The 15,825-nt window shown below is 42.1% G+C and overlaps 1 protein-coding gene across 19 annotated transcripts in view; it reads left to right on the top strand.

The window, feature by feature from the left end:
• Nucleotides 1-15,825, top strand: part of EXOC7 (exocyst complex component 7) — a 33,748-nt gene that overhangs the window by 15,184 nt on the left and 2,739 nt on the right. For 7 of the 19 annotated variants that reach the window (XM_033139371.1, XM_033139370.1, XM_033139376.1 and 4 more), the window contains 10 exons: nucleotides 418-486; nucleotides 2,322-2,467; nucleotides 2,557-2,709; nucleotides 3,729-3,827; nucleotides 4,342-4,404; nucleotides 5,157-5,223; nucleotides 7,984-8,022; nucleotides 10,548-10,613; nucleotides 11,449-11,566; nucleotides 14,129-14,224. In XM_033139371.1, the coding sequence (XP_032995262.1) occupies nucleotides 418-486; nucleotides 2,322-2,467; nucleotides 2,557-2,709; nucleotides 3,729-3,827; nucleotides 4,342-4,404; nucleotides 5,157-5,223; nucleotides 7,984-8,022; nucleotides 10,548-10,613; nucleotides 11,449-11,566; nucleotides 14,129-14,224 (916 nt within the window). The remainder of the gene's footprint in view (nucleotides 1-417; nucleotides 487-2,321; nucleotides 2,468-2,556; nucleotides 2,710-3,728; nucleotides 3,828-4,341; nucleotides 4,405-5,156; nucleotides 5,224-7,983; nucleotides 8,023-10,547; nucleotides 10,614-11,448; nucleotides 11,567-14,128; nucleotides 14,225-15,825) is intronic. The other 12 variants (XM_033139381.1, XM_033139374.1, XM_033139380.1 and 9 more) reach the window with 3 other exon arrangements.

Below are 15,825 nucleotides of genomic sequence, written 5' to 3'. Positions count from 1 at the left end.
CAGAAGTTCTGTTGTAGCTTGGTGCGACCTTTTCTCTCCATGATCTATCCTTGTTCACTTCATCTGGAAAGGTAGCAGCCCTTTCAACCTTGATCAAATTGGAATCGTTAATTCAAAGTACAATGCCTTACTGTCTCTAAATGAATTTTAGGGACTACATATAGAAACAAAGGCAGACAGCTGTGTCAAAATAACGGCGGCACTTGCTTTTAACTATGAACCATGCATTATGCCATATTCTTGATCATGTTTGAAACTGCTACTACCACTATGGTATTAGAAAAGTGGGTTGTAGACCGGGTTGACAGGAAGACACTTGTAAATGTCTGAGACAAGCAAATAAAACCTGAAGAGACAAGCACTGTGATGGCCTGGATAAACCACTCCTTCTGTTAATGCCCGCTGACATCTCGCTAGGTCATGAGCATGATTTACGAGTTAAACACCTTTCCGACACCCTGAGTGACAAGCATGGGCCAGCTGCTGGTAAGTACCATATTAAAACTTAAGCTGGCTAATTTAATACTTTTATTTTTAGTGTTTCTTGAGGTATTCTCTTAGGACAGTTCCAGGTGAATTTCCTCTCCCACCCCAAATCGGAGTGTCTGACTTTTTCAAGCCGCACCGGATTGTGCTGATCTCTGCCAGTCTGAAAGACAACATGGGCACAAGAAGGGTTGACATGGATGGATCTGTCCAAAATCTCCTATACTAGCTGGGACCTATTTCCTGTAGCACTCTTCTCCACAACCCCCGAACACAGTTTAATCTTAAAGTGCTAAGCCACCCATATCGGAGATGACTGTCTGGGGTGTTCTTTCCCATTTGACTTTTAATGTATTCAAGTCTTCAGTTCGGTAGAACTCGTCCCTGGTATTTTTACACATAATTATCCCTGCTGTGCAAGTTCTCCAAACATCCATCTTCAGCTGAATGGTGGGTGGGTGGATCTCCTCAGTGGACATAAAACTGAGCAGATTATATGATGTCACAGTGCCAGTAGCAAGATATAAGAAGAAATTGAATAAAATAACATCGTCTCTTGGCTAATGTCTTCAAAACCCATATTTTAATAGTATTTGCAAGCATTTATTTTTAAACCTGAGTTGCAACTTTCATCAGAATTGTAGAATACCTTCACATGCTCTGGTGATAGGTGTGTATAATGGCAAAATAGATGTGTCAGCTTCTCCCCACATCATAGCAGACATCATGGCACATGGTTTTGTAATATATTGGATACCTATTCCATTATTCAAGACAGAAGAACTGGCTTCCAGGGGGGAAATCTTGTAGAAATAATGGGGGAAAGAAGCCAATAGGAAATACCAGTAGCATCATTGGGAGAGGCACTGTTCCAAGTAGAGAGATGTGGAATATGTTCCTGGCCCATCAAGGGCCTTATTCTGCTATTTTTGGCATCAAGAACTTACAGTGGTGCCCCGCTAGACGAAAATAATTCGTTCTGCGAAAATTTTCGTCTAGCGGGTTTTTCGTCTTGCGGAGCGGCAATGACAGCCGCGCTCCGCAAAACGGAAAAAAAAAAGACGAAAATTTTTCGTCTTGCGAGGCAGCCCCATAGATTTTTTCGTCTTGCGGGGCAGCCTTCCGCTAGACGAATGCCTTCGTCTAGCGAGTTTTTCGTCTTGCGAGGCATTCGTCTAGCGGGGTACCACTGTATTGGCATTATTTATCCATTTAAAAGCATTTTCGTCTCACTCTTAGCTGAAGGACAGATTATTTTAGCATCTTGGAGATATACTGATGTCTTGTGGCATTAGGATTTTTTAAAGGCATTATCCTAGTTTTATCAGCTAAATGATTTTTTTTAAATGTTCCTGTACTTTGTTGAGCATAAATGTTTTAGGAATGGAATGTGCTAATAAATCAAGGCAAGGCAAGCCCCTCCTTTTGTATCAATGATGCTGTTGCAAATAGGATAGATCCTTTGTAGGATGGAATTCTTTAGGAGAAATTCTGTTTCACAAAGGCACAAGTTAATCAACACTAGAGACTGTTGCACAAATTTAAGGTGCTTTTAAGGTGTGAGTGAATGTTGAATCATTCACATTTGGGCTCTCCTTACATGCTTGCATTTAGCTGCTTAAAACATTGTATCCTGTCAAGAAGAATATGAAATATTCACCTCCCACCCCTAGATGCACCCTATGAGCTGGCATGTAACAAAATTTGGTTTGTTTGTATAGTTTGAAATCAGTGGTGCTAGACACAAACTGCTCCACTACAAATGAAAATATATGCTAATATTATCAGGCTCCCACAGGAAACTGACATCTTCTGTGCTTTTGCAATCCCTACAGGGAGAGATGACATGTTGGACATGGAGATTGATGCTTACATTCACTGTGTTAGCGCCTTCATCAAACTGGCCCAAAGCGAGTATCAACTACTGACAGAAATCATCCCAGAACACCACCAGAAGAAGACATTTGACTCCCTTATACAGGTCTCCTTGAAACTTAACATGGTTCCTTTCTTTCGCTCTTGTGGAAAAAGCTCATTTCTCTAATTCACCCAGGATTTGTTTTGCTGTAGGAGTCTTTAGACAACCTAATGATAGAGGGGGACAACATTGTCTCTGCAGCCCGAAAGGCCATCATACGTCATGATTACTCAGCTGTGCTGACTATCTTCCCCATCCTAAGGCACTTGAAGCAGACGAAACCAGAATTTGATCAAGTTTTGCAGGTAACTGCCTATCAATAAAACTCACTACATTGTTGCAAAGCAAGGTCATGTACAATCGGGATGCCAGATCCAGTTATTCATAGCAGGATTAGGACTCCAGACAGGATTTTGTAACAGTTGAGAACTGTGGTAGGGTGAAGGCCAGTTCACAACACAGATGACTCTCTTCCTTTGAGAATTTCACTAGCTGCCTGTATGCAGTCCAGGACCCAAATATTTAAAGGAACACACCTCCCAATTTATGGTAGCCCGTGCTGTGTGATCAGAGGGAAGAGGCCCTATGAGTGAGGTACATTCTGTAATGGCACATAACAGGGCCCTATCTGCTGTAGCTTCCCCTGACTGTGAAACTCACATTGGAATTTCAACTGTCCCCCTCATTGGTGACATTCTTATGCCAGCTTAAGGAGGTTTATTCATTCATGCATTTGAGAGATAGTCAGAAGTGTGGTCCCACATAGACAGATATTAGAGTTTTGTGGAGTTAATGAAGTTTTCTGCTGCATGAATGGTTCTAAATAAAACTAATAAGTATATAAAATTTCTAGAAACCAAGTGAAAGAGAAGTATCTAGGACTGAAGCACAAATGTACGTTTAAGACTAGCAGGCTTGTTCCCTCTTTCAAGAGCCGGAAGAGCCATAACTCTGCAGTAGAGCATCTCCTTTGCAGGCAGAAAGGCCCAGGTTCAATCCCTAGCCTCTCCAGGTATGGTAGGGAAAGACTCCTGCCTGAAACCCTGGAGAGCGGATGCCAATCAGTGCAGACAATCCTGAACTAGATTGGCCAACAGTCTGATTTGGTATAAGGCAGATTCCTATTTTCCGATGAATGCACACCAGGCCTGGCAGTGTGTTCTGCAGGGAAGCTTATGTTTACCTGCTGCTAGCAAAGCTTGTGATTGGTTTCTTAGCACCAGCAGAATTGTGAGTGATACACTCTGTGTTCAGTAGGTGATAGTAGCCGACACACACACACACACACACGGAGTTGTCTCATGTGCTGTGCTGGATATTTCAGGGCACTGCAGCCAGCACTAAGAACAAACTGCCCAGCCTCATAACCTCAATGGAAACCACAGGAGCCAAGGCTCTGGAAGATTTCGCAGACAACATCAAGGTAATGGCTGCCTTTCTGCTGTTTATCTATTTAGTAATCCACAGTAGTGCAGGAGATCCATGCAAATGTTGCATTAATTATGTTTAGTTGTACTGTAAAATCTTGGAAGTTATAATGGGAGGAGAGGGGGAAAAGTGACTTCCTTTCCTGGAATTTAAAGTGTGCATTTAGAACTAACTTGATTTTGATGTAGTCTCTTTAACAGGCAGCACTGACAGTCAAATGAGACACAGAAAGTTTTGTAAATGTTCACAGATTTTTTAGCAGAGAGAGAGAGAGAGAAGTGGTTATGGAGGGATCAAATGTAACGGCAGTGGCGTCTGCTTAAAATCTATTTTTGTCCATGCATCCTTTTTACAGTGACCAGTAGATGGTGCCCTTGACCCTTAGGGCTGTAGAAGTAGTTAGGTGGTTCAGGAAATATAACTGCATAATAACAAGAATGGGGTAGTTTTATGCAGTGCACATTTTTATTCTTCTTATCAAATATTCTTTGGGGTTTTTTCCTCCCTAGAACAATCCAGACAAGGAGTACAACATGCCAAAAGATGGGACAGTTCATGAACTCACCAGCAATGTATGTGGACCAATTCAGAATGTCCCTTGGTAAAACCAGCTCTGTGACTTCATCCTTGTTTTGTTTTTCTTTGTTGCATAAGGGTAATATTATTGTTGAACCAGGAGAAATGGCATGTTTTAAACCCGGGCTTCCATAACTGACAGTGTCTGGGGTTAAAGGAAATTGATTGATATAAGGCTGAGCCCATAGCTGCAGTGGCACCCTTCAGACCTTCCCCTGACATCTGCGAAGCCTTGGAGTCCCTGCCCACTGACTCCTTTGTCATGATCTTCCTGAGATAATGTGTGCTCAAGCCTTGGAGCACTTTTCAGGCACAGAAAGGGTGTGCATTACAGTCTGGCAGGCAATTTGGAGCCTCACAATTGGGTGACCTGGTATAAATAGTAGATGCCTTACACTCTGCCCTTTGCCAGCTCATCAGAGGAGTGCCTTCTGCTTGCTGTGCTTTAGGTTCCAGATTCCAGCTTCAAAAAAATGTCCTTGAGATCTCTGGGCTGGCTAATGCATCCTATGAGTGGCCAATGTCAGCCACAACTCTCACCTATTCCCACCAGGTCTCATCTTCAAGCAATGACCTCCCTCTCCCTTTGCTTGCAACCTCCATGATCTTTGAAATTTACTACCATAGATTATGCATTTCTCCAGGATAATTATAGGTTTTCATAAGAATGCCTCCCTGTTTCTTTTTCTTCACAAAGTGGAGAATAACAAATTGATTTTTAAAAAACACGTCTTCCTTCTTTTTACAGGCCATTCTCTTCCTGCAGCAGTTGCTGGATTTTCAGGAAACTGCAGGTGCCATGCTAGCATCCCAAGGTACTCACACACAGCTCCCTGGATACAAGAAACAACTTCCTTGCACTAATAAAGTCATTTCCTTTGCTTGCCTTGCAGTAAAACCTCCTTAACAAGGGTACAGTTTACGCCTCACCTCATCACCCGTCTAGCTTTATCTGGCACAGCAAAAAAACAAAAACAACCCGCAGCCATCTAAGAAGTTATAAGAGATTCTCAGAGAGATGCCTCTGGTTTTTCACATTAGTTTGTTAGTCTGCTGCTAGTTCTATAATCATTGAAGCCTACAGACAAGGGTGAATTTTGAGATAGCCTTTCATCTCCTAAGATAGGTAGTTTTCAGTGAGAATCATGTTGGAGTATTGTTATCACCACATGAACAAGCTGTTAACTGGTTTTGTGGCTAAGTCATAATAATATGGAATAGTCATATGTTTCTGGGTCAGTTTCTGTTGGTGGAAGACAGTGTAAACTCTTGAAATTCAGGGAGTTGTTGCTTCTGGCAGAATTAGTAGCTAAGACTCTGGTTTTTAATATGTGTACTTCAGATGTTACAGCTGAAACCCAGGGTATATAAAATTGTAGTTGACAATAATTTAGCAAGATATGTTTTTGCCTCAACATTATGTAATGTTTATCTTCCTAGGCATATATACCTGTAAGTTATGCAATGGTGTATCACTATAAGCCAGTTAAATCTCCTCTATGGTTGTTTTTGTTTGAAAAGAGGTGAGGCCATTTTAAAGATTATAATGTTTAAAGGGGACACCAGTTTGTCCAGTGAGGTCCGTGCTAAGGAGGTTTAACTAAGCAAACTGCACCTTGCATGTTCTGTCCATCATCTGTCCTTTAACAGGTGCCTGTATAATACTCAAAACAGGATCCATTTCTATGGCTGACTCACCAAAATCCCTTCCGCGTGCTCCTTTGCCTGCTTAAATTGGTTATGGGCAAAGACAGTTGTGGAGCCAACTCTTTCATGGGCCAAAGGAGTGGCAGTGTATTACCAGTAGAGATAGCTGCAATTCCTTTTTGTGTCTTTTGATCAGGAAAACATAACAATGACTGAGATTGTAGCAGCTGCCCAAGCAGTAAACAGCTTTGTACATGCAAAGGGTTTTTTTTTTTTTTTAAAGTCCTAATGGTTAGCAGACTGTGTCTCTGCTAACCTGGCCAATTATTAGGTTTGGGGCTTAATTGCAAAATTTCTTTTGCAGGGTCTGATTGCTTATATTGTCATTGATGTAAAGCAAAATGTAGTAGATAAAGAGCTGGGGATTTTGTTGCTAATTTGAGACCCAGTCAAAGGCTAACCTTGACTTCACAAATCTATGTAAAAGAGCCACAGTGACCTTCATTTTTCAAGTAAGTTTAAACAGTTTCATGAGTGGGTGTCTGTGCTCTCAAGTAGTTGCTTCTTTGGGCCAGATGCCACCTCTTCAGGATTCAGAATGCATATTTATCTTGTGTTTTTGATCCCTGTCAGGTAAGGGGAAGGGGCAGATAAATGATTTGCAGGGAAACCATTATGCACAAACACCCCGGCAAAAAAAACACCTTATGGATCTAATTACAGTTATTCAGCTTCTCTGATCAAAGAAAAGGAGTAGGGGACAAGAGCTGTACTATAATGGCAGGTTCAGGCATAATTATAAACAGTGGCTTATTATTACTTGCATGAGCCTCTGGTTCATGCACTTATGGCTTTCCTCCTCTGGCGCAGTCACAACTAGAAGACTGGGAGCTTTCTGTACTAATTTCAATTCATCACAGTATAGTGCTGCATTCAAACCCTAAGCTGTAGATTATCTTAACAATGGTTAGTTAAAACAAACCAGCTTCATAAATTATGATCTGAATTTGGCTTGTTTCAGCTAATCAAAGTTAAAGCTAATCACTGTTTGTCTGCAATTAGTTTGAAATGGAAGTAAACTTCTAAACTCTTCTTCCTAGCTATGCCAGGCATGAGGAGGAGCACACAACCCAGAGGCTTGCTGCAGCTCATTCCTGTAACAATAAGACATGCTTTTTTATTGCACCCAAATAAGATGATAGATAACAACCCCTCCCCCCCACAGACTTGAGTGCAAATTTCAATTAACCTTTTATTAGTATGCAAGTTGTGACATTCTTCACCAGTAAAGACATGTAGTGAATCTAGGTTGCAAGCCTATGCGTGCTTGTTTGAGAGCAAGCCCTTCTGAAACAGTGAGACTGAATTGAGACCAGGGAGATGTAGGTTCAGATCCCTGCTGAGCCATGAAGCACACTAGATAACCTTGGAATTGTGTAAGGAAAGGAAGCAGAAGCCACTATCTGTGCCCACTAAAACCCAATAGAGGCCTTCCTTCCTTCCTTCCTTTTTGAGTCTACAGCTGCTGTTGACACATTATTGTGATAGCAGTTTTTGAAAAAAATCTATGCCCATCAAGGCTAGAAACCCCTGTTTTCAGTGGAAGCTGAGATTTTTTGGGGAAGTCAGAAGCCCTTCTGCATAGTGCGCTGAATATAAGCAGCCTTGGCTATAAGTGGTCGCCTTAGAAGGAGTAGTATATAAGCTCCCTACTAGAAACAGAGGTTTCCTCAGTTTCCTGTCACATCCATGCTCTAAAAAGGAGTGGCTCCTGCCTGCTGAACCCATGTAATGCTCTGTGTTGGTATCTTCTGCTTGGTTCTTGAAAGTATGGTTGTCTCTAACGTGTCTTTTTGCACTTTGCATTTCTTCCTTTCTCTTTTTTTCTTCCTATCCTTTTTATCTCTACTCTGCCTTAAATTTTATAGTTCTTGGGGACACATACAATATTCCTTTAGATCCCAGAGGTAAGCAGCAGTGGTACTTGTACTACCCACATGCATACATAATACTACCTCTTTTTTGCACCTGGTTACATATTTCTGCTTGTCTTTAATTGTACCCTATAAAAACCATGTCTTATTTCATTTATCAGAAAATGTCTGAATGCAGAAGTTGTTCTCCACCCCACCCTACCCCAAAAAAGCTTATAACTTGTATGTGAATGCAACAGCTCATTTTCAAGGAGGCTAAATGTCTATAAAGCAGTAAATAGCTCTCTGTGGTTCTTGATGGTGGTAACAGACCACTCACTTTTGATCTAAGGAGTGTGTCTAAAACTCTAATAGGCAAGCTGTGAAAACACACATACATACACACACTCACACACTGATGCCCCAACAGCTAGTAGGCGCTGTGGTCTAAACCACTGAGCCTCTTGGACTTGCCAGTCGGAAGGTCAGCAATTCGAATTCCTGCGAAGGAATGAGCTGCTGTTGCTCTGTCCCAGCTCCTGTCAACCTAGCAGTTTGAAAGCATGCCAGTGCAAGTAGATAAATAGGTACCACTGTGGCAGGAAGGTAAAAAACATTTCTGTGCACTCTGGCTTATATCACGGTGTTCTGTTGCACCAGAAGCGGTTTAGTCGTGCTGGCCACATGACCTGGAAAACTGTCTGTGGACAAACGCTGGCTCCCTCAGTCTGAAAGCGAGATGAGCGCTGCAACCCCATAGTTGCCTTTGACTGGACTTAACCATCCAGGGGTCCTTTACCTTTATCTTTTTCCTGCCCCTACAGTTGTTTTTTCTTAAGACAATCAACTTCAGGAGACTGGGATTTGGAACTGGAAAGCCCATTTTACTCCAAACTGAATGACACCCCCCATTGTTTTGCTTCTCATTATATACCTTCCCTTGCAAACACACAGCTGGGACAACATGAGATGGAAGAAGGGAGCAGCTTGGCAGGGGAATGTAGCAATGGAAAAATGGTGACCAGGGAAAGGGTTAACTACCCTTCCTGCATTTCTCCAGTAACCACCTTCAAGCTATTTTTTTGTTTTACAAGAACTGGCAATTAAGACTTTGTTATATATATTTGCATACAACACACAGGCTCAGTTTCCACATAGCAGTAACCCAAATCATGGCTTAGTGTGAACATGCAGCTTCCCAGAGAGGAGAGGAGGTTGTAGCCACTGCATTCCTCTCTTGGTCCTGCTGCTGCCATGCTCTCTGGGGGAATCAACATGAAGTGAAGGTAAAATCCAGGCATGCTCAAGGTAAGCCTCTTGGAGGAAAGGTGCCTGTTTCCCTCCCGCAGGAGCAGATAACACACAGTGTACCTGCCCTCATGCAACAATAAGCAAGCAGGGCCTGTGAAGGAGCACTTCACCTGTTGCCAACTTCTCCCTTGAGAAATAGCAGCATAAGATGTTAGGCAATATCAGGTGAGCCACTTCAGCTGGAAGAACATGTTCCACATAGAATGAGCCCTTGTAGGCCACATCACTAGCACCTGCCTATAAGCCAGCTAATAGGTAAAAAGCCTGGGTGTTGCTTGCAGGCCAAAGACTTCCATGAGTGCAGTGAAAGGCTCAACCCTAGACCCACCATTGGCAAAACTCTTGTCCCCTTCTGTTCGCCTTGGAACATCACCAAGAAGTCATATGTGGTTTCGGTATCAATTGGCTCTGCCAGTAAGAAAAGTTCACATACACTTCAAATAGTTGAGCCAGCTGACAGCTTCTCATCAAACTTAACACAGTTTCAGAAATAAGTACAGCACTGCTTAAAAGTAAGTTGGTCATATTCACAACAATCCCACAGAATATACACTGCTAAGGTTCCAATGAAAATTATGTTTGTGTTCATACAAGCCAAACCTTTTGATAACCTGCCTTGTTCATATGACAGAAACCTTGGCTATTTCCTTGCTAACCTAGAAAGTGTCACCCGAATCTTGCTGAAGTCAAACAATTGCTTGCATTAATATGAAATGTTAGCACAGTTTTTGTGGTTCACCAAAACAATGTTTTGTTTTTATCCTAATGAGAATATCTGAGACAAACAGATTTTCGGGGGGTGGGGGTGGGAATGTGTATAACCAGTATCTTTTCTCTGTAACGGTGTTCACTATATATGAACTTAATAAGATTATGGTAAAGTAATTCGTGAAGTAGTATAAGCCTGAGGTGACAAAGGTTTGGACTGAATGTAGCTCTATTCTCCATTGCATAAAATGAGCAGGGGTAAATTTAGACCAGCCTTCCCAGCCTTGTGGCCAGCAGATGTTTTGGACTACAACTCCTAGCATCCCCTGTCAGCATGGCATGGGGTTTTGGGATTTGTAGTCCAAAACCATCTGGAGGGTTCTAGGTTAGAGTGAAACTGATCTAGTCTAGAGTTGAAGCAAATTTGCTGTTTCCATCTCATAGTACACCCAAGATTAAAGTTTTATCTGAATTTATAGAAATAAAACGTTGCTTGAGTAGGAGACAAAGTAGCCATATAAAAAAATATAATAATTGATTTAATGTTTGCTGCCTTTCAGAGACCAGCTCTTCAGCCAGTAGCTACAGTTCTGAATTCAGTAGACGGTTGCTCAGCACCTACATCTGTAAGTAACTCTTCACCACTTTGCTACCTTCTTCCTTCTCACGGCCTCAAAACTATAACTATGATTGGCCCATTTGTATTTAAAACGTGCTGAGTCCCGGCAATCCCTACATTATTCAGCTGAGGCTGAGACTGATGCCAACCAGTTGTGCAGGAAGGATTCCCACCCCCACCCCCCATTTACCCACAGCTATGCTGGGCTGCAATTGCTGCTCCTGCCAAAACAGTAAGCAGTCTATGAAATGTAGATTAGTTCCCTGTTTCAAGGAAAATAAAATATGAAAGATGGCATTTTAATAATGTATGGTGTTTTTTGTTAATTAAGGCTGCATTCAAACTGTTGCACCTTTCTGTAGATATCTTACGCGTTTTTGTAGGTTCCAGTATATGTTGTTGGTGTATTAAGGGGGAACCTTTATAACACATTGCAAAGCAAGTGGGTACATTGTGATAAATAGCAAGGGCACTGCTGCAATCTTGCACAACAAATATGATTTAAAAACAAACAAATCTTGGACTTTTTTTCCATAAGAAAAATGATGAGAATAACGCCAGTGGAAAGTTCAGAATAATAAACATCCTATAAACTGTGTGCAGTGTGTGTGTGTGTGTCTATAGGATTAGGATGACTACTAAATATATACTTCATCTGCAAGTGGCCTCAATGTTGGTTATCTCACACTGGATGCCAGGATCTTCAAAGAAGCATCTTCACTGAGACTTTGTGTTATATAAATTGGTTAGAATTTAGCCAGTCAGCTAAGTGGCATAGGTAATCTACTTAAGATCTTTACAGTGGTCTCCTTGTCTCCTACTCATGCATCCTTTCTGTTAAGGCAAAGTTCTGGGCAACTTGCAACTAAACCTTCTCAGTAAATCCAAGGTTTATGAGGAATCTTTAAGTGCCATCTTCCTGCTTAACAACTACAATTACATCCTGAAGTCCCTTGAAAAGTAAGTACTTGGATATTGTTTATATACGTGCTGGAAGACTGGAATTTCTGCCACTATAGCTGAATTTGTGCTTATGAGGTTCTTTCGTTAACTCTCTGGCAGAGCACATTTTGTACTCCAGTTTTTCTGCTTCACTCATGCTTTGCTCCCCTTCAGAAAGGGCCCTTTGATGTCTGTCATTCCTACTGTAAGCAATGTCTTACACAAAGGAATGGAAAATAAAAGCAGCCAAAAGGGCTGTGATTGCATCAGGCTCTTTCATCTTGTCAGCCGAAAGGCTCTAGTTCTGGAGAGTACTTCCCAATAAATCCAAGAAATAATTTACTGCTGGTTGCTTTGCGTGACTCAAGAGCAGCTACTCAGACGAATAACTATTAGTGTAAGCCCTTTGCAATTTTACATTCCTGCAGAAGATCTAGTCCACTACTCAGTACTCAAGCATTTATATATCTAAATGCTTCTATAGCAATTATATATCTAAATGTATATTTCTACCTGAATATGCATACAATAATACAATTAAGTTGGAAGTATCCAGATTATGGTGTACCAACAGGTGGCACAAAGCACACTGCCATCAGGGAGGACCATAGTATGTTTGGTCAGATAAACCCAATTGGCACATAGAAAGTGAGAAATCCAGTTCATTATAGGGGACTGTCCCCATTATAGCTGGACTGTCCTTGTAATTACGGTGGTGAAATCTTCGTAACCACCAGTCTAGCAATCAGCTTTGCCAGAGTATGAGAGCGGGTGGCGCTGTGGTCTAAATCACTGAGCCTCATGGGCTTGCCGATCGGAAGGTTGGCAGTTTGAGTCTGTGCGACGGGGTTAGCTCTCATTGTTCTGTCCCAGCTCCTGCCAACCTAGCAGTTCGAAAGCACACCAGTGCAAGTAGATAAATAGGTACTGCTGTGGTGGGAAGGTAAATGGCGTTTCCATGCGCTCTGGTTTCCGTCACGGTGTTCTGTTGCTCCAGAAGCGGTTTAGTCATGCTGGCTGCATGAGCCGGAAAGCTGTCTGTGGACCAATGCCGGCTCCCTCGGCCTGAAAAGCGAGATGAGCGCTGCACCCCATAGTCGCCCTTGACTGGATTTAACCATCCAGGGCTCCTTTACCTTTTTACCTTAGTCAGAGTGCCTAATATTTCTAAGCCTCAGAGCCTTATATTTCAATTTTTAAATGTGAACACAACACCTATTAGTTCTACATCCCCAACAGCTGCTCTTCATCCCTAGTGCCTCTCTGACCATGAGCCCATGTTGCTATTGCTTCACTTTCATCTTAAAATTGCCACTGATGGAGGCTACTCCCACCACCCAGACAAGTGCACCTTTTCCATCTCCCAGCACCACCACATCTTAGATTGCTTTGATCCTCGGGGTTTGGAGGACAAAGGGTTAAGGTATGTCTGTTGAGAGTCTAGTACGCAAGCATGCCTATGCTGGCTCGTTAACTTCTGGTTCTGCTCATTTCCCTAAGACCTGACTAGAAGCTGTAACTTCATAGGCCTGGCCTCCTGTGAGAGGAAGGGCAGTATAGAGATGTAATATCTAAATAAATAACATTTTACATGCACCCAGAGCTTGCAGGCAAACCTATCCATAAAACACAGCTCAGGGAAAGGCCCTTAGCAATTCAACATCAGTCTATGGCTATGCTATCCCATCCTGTATCTCATCTTTGCTGCTAGTGCGCTGCAGAAGGATGGGGAGAGGGAAATGTTTTGCAGTTTGATCCTGAGGAACAGCTGCCTATTGAAATGCTGGGTGGAAATGAATGATACAATGCTGGGTTTAATTGGTTTTCAAGATAAGGCTTCGCTAATGTGCTTGCCATTGGTGACTATATTTTTTATTCTGCTCAGAGCTTTTGCTTTTCTCTCTAACCTGGAGGAGGATAATTATAATTATAATAGTATTATTTGTATCCTGCCTATCTGACTGGGTTGCCCCAGCCACTCTGGGTGGCTTCCAACATATATGAAAACATAATAAAACATTGCACATTTAAAAGTTTCCCTATATAAGGAATTCCTTGGGCCTTGTACTGTCTTCAGAAAAGCTCAGGAAGCAGTGCATTATCTTGGTGCTTTCCAAGCCTTCCCAAAGTCAGGGCATGGTCTGAGAGACTCCATGCCCCGATCTAGGCTTGGAAGAAGGAGGGGAGTCTTTTCTGTCCTTGTGCTGAGGCTTGAAACGCAGCGAGACGGATTGTTGCTTTCCAGTCATTTATTAGTCACAGAATGTCAGCTATAAGCTCAAAGCTTGCGCAGGAACGAGTGGGTACTTACCCCCATAGTTGCGCTGAGCCTCTGGTGTGCCTGGAATATCTCCTGAAGCTCAATGTGATGCCACAGTCAAAACTCCTTCCCCCATGGGGCAGCGATGAACCCACATTTTGGCTAGCTATCAAGGCTAGCCAACATTTGTGGGGCTCTGTTTCAACTTAAAACTACAGGTGGACTAAGCAGCTGTTTTGAAACTCTACCCTCAGAAAAGTGCTGATGCCTTGTGACTTCATTGTTCATGTAGCACTGCTTGTCCTTGTTCTTCCTCCTAGGTCTGAGCTAATCCAGTTGGTGGCTGTTACGCAGAAGAATGCAGAAAAATCTTATAGAGAACACATTGAGCAGCAAATCACTGCATACCAGCGCAGGTCAGAAGAATGCGCCTACTCCTTTCCCATTAGAGTCAGGAGGACCTCAACACTATAAATAACCTAGAATCATTGTCTATGTGAAGAGGCCTTTCAGTAGAACATTATGAAGTTGGAGAAGGCAATTTGTCCTTCTTGGAAATGTTATTCAAGTAAAAATAATTGGCATAGATCGCAGTTCTGACTCAGCAGCAAATTTCATTCCCACAGCTTGCATGCAGTAGGGTACATTGCTCTTTCCAGTATTTGCCAAAGGTTAGTTTTGCTGATGAGATAGGAAACCAATATGTGAATGGATGGCACTTAGATATGTTTAATTGAAAAGGTGTTGGGTATCTATACATATGCAGATTGATAAGCAGCTAAGAGGCTGCCTTTCCATATGAAATAGGCATTCAGGAGGTGAGCTGAACTGAAAGCTTCATTTTTATAAGAAACAACTTAGGTGTGTTGACATGCTAGTCCTGAGATCCAGACATCAGCTAGTACCACAAGCCTTCCTGTCACAAGTTGTAGTGGACTTCAAGGAACTGAGTTGGCAAAAGCCAGCCATGATCCTAATACCTTGACCTGTCTCTGGCCTTTTAAAACTTATTTTTATATAAAGCTTCACACTTCAGCAGAATGTTCCCAAGCTGTGCCTACTGCGACGAATCACCAACGCTTTCAATAAATTTGAAACAAATTAAAATTTTTAATAAATTTGAAAGACGAAGGAAGTCCAGGGGTGAAGCAATTCACCCTCAAATCCTTCCGTCCTTATTTTAAACAGCTCTATATTTCTGGACTTCTTTGAAATGAGAGCCTAATTCCAGCTTTAGTGGCCCATTATCATAACCCATCAAGGCTTTTTAAATGAACAACCTCTTACCTACAGTAAAGGGCCTCCCTCAGCACGGATCCCCACTGTATCAGTTTGCCTTATCACCCTGGCAAATTTGTGGCACTCTAGGTTTTCACCCCCATTGACCCTTTGGTGTGACTCTAGGACACAAACTATCCTCTTTTTCCTTAGGCAAGTTTTACCCTCTCTTGAGTCTTCACTTCTTTGAGTTTTGATACACTGCTCGAACAACTAAGACGATTTTTCTTGGCACAACAAGGATGAATTTTATTTTTTTTGCAAACATAGTTTTTAAAGATTCATAAGGTTACAATCTTGGTTGCATTTGTACATCAATTCCATCGAACTTTTACTTCAAGTTACCCTAATCCTAACCAAAACACCCACTATCCTGGCCCCACACCTTTCTTCTTCTTTTCTTTCCACTCTACACTCCCCACTCTCTCCCCTTCCAACTCCCAAAACGGCTGTTCCCTCCTTTTTTAAACCGGGAACCGCCCCGCCCCTAAAGGATGCGCTGTCAGTTAAGTCAGTGTTTTTCAACCTTTTTTGGGCAAAGGCACACTTGCTTCATGAAAAAAATCACGAGGCACACCACCATTAGAAAATGTTAAAAAAATTAACTCTGTGCCTATATTGACTATATATAAAGTAATTCTCTTGAATAAACACAAAGAAAGTATTTTATAATTACTTTTCCATTTTTCCCACGGCACACCAGGCAACATCTCGCGGCACACTAGTGTGCCGCGGAACA

This window comes from Lacerta agilis, chromosome 2 (assembly GCF_009819535.1).
Source record: "Lacerta agilis isolate rLacAgi1 chromosome 2, rLacAgi1.pri, whole genome shotgun sequence".
Lineage (NCBI taxonomy): Eukaryota > Metazoa > Chordata > Lepidosauria > Squamata > Lacertidae > Lacerta > Lacerta agilis.
This window is presented reverse-complemented; position numbering and strand designations above follow the sequence as displayed.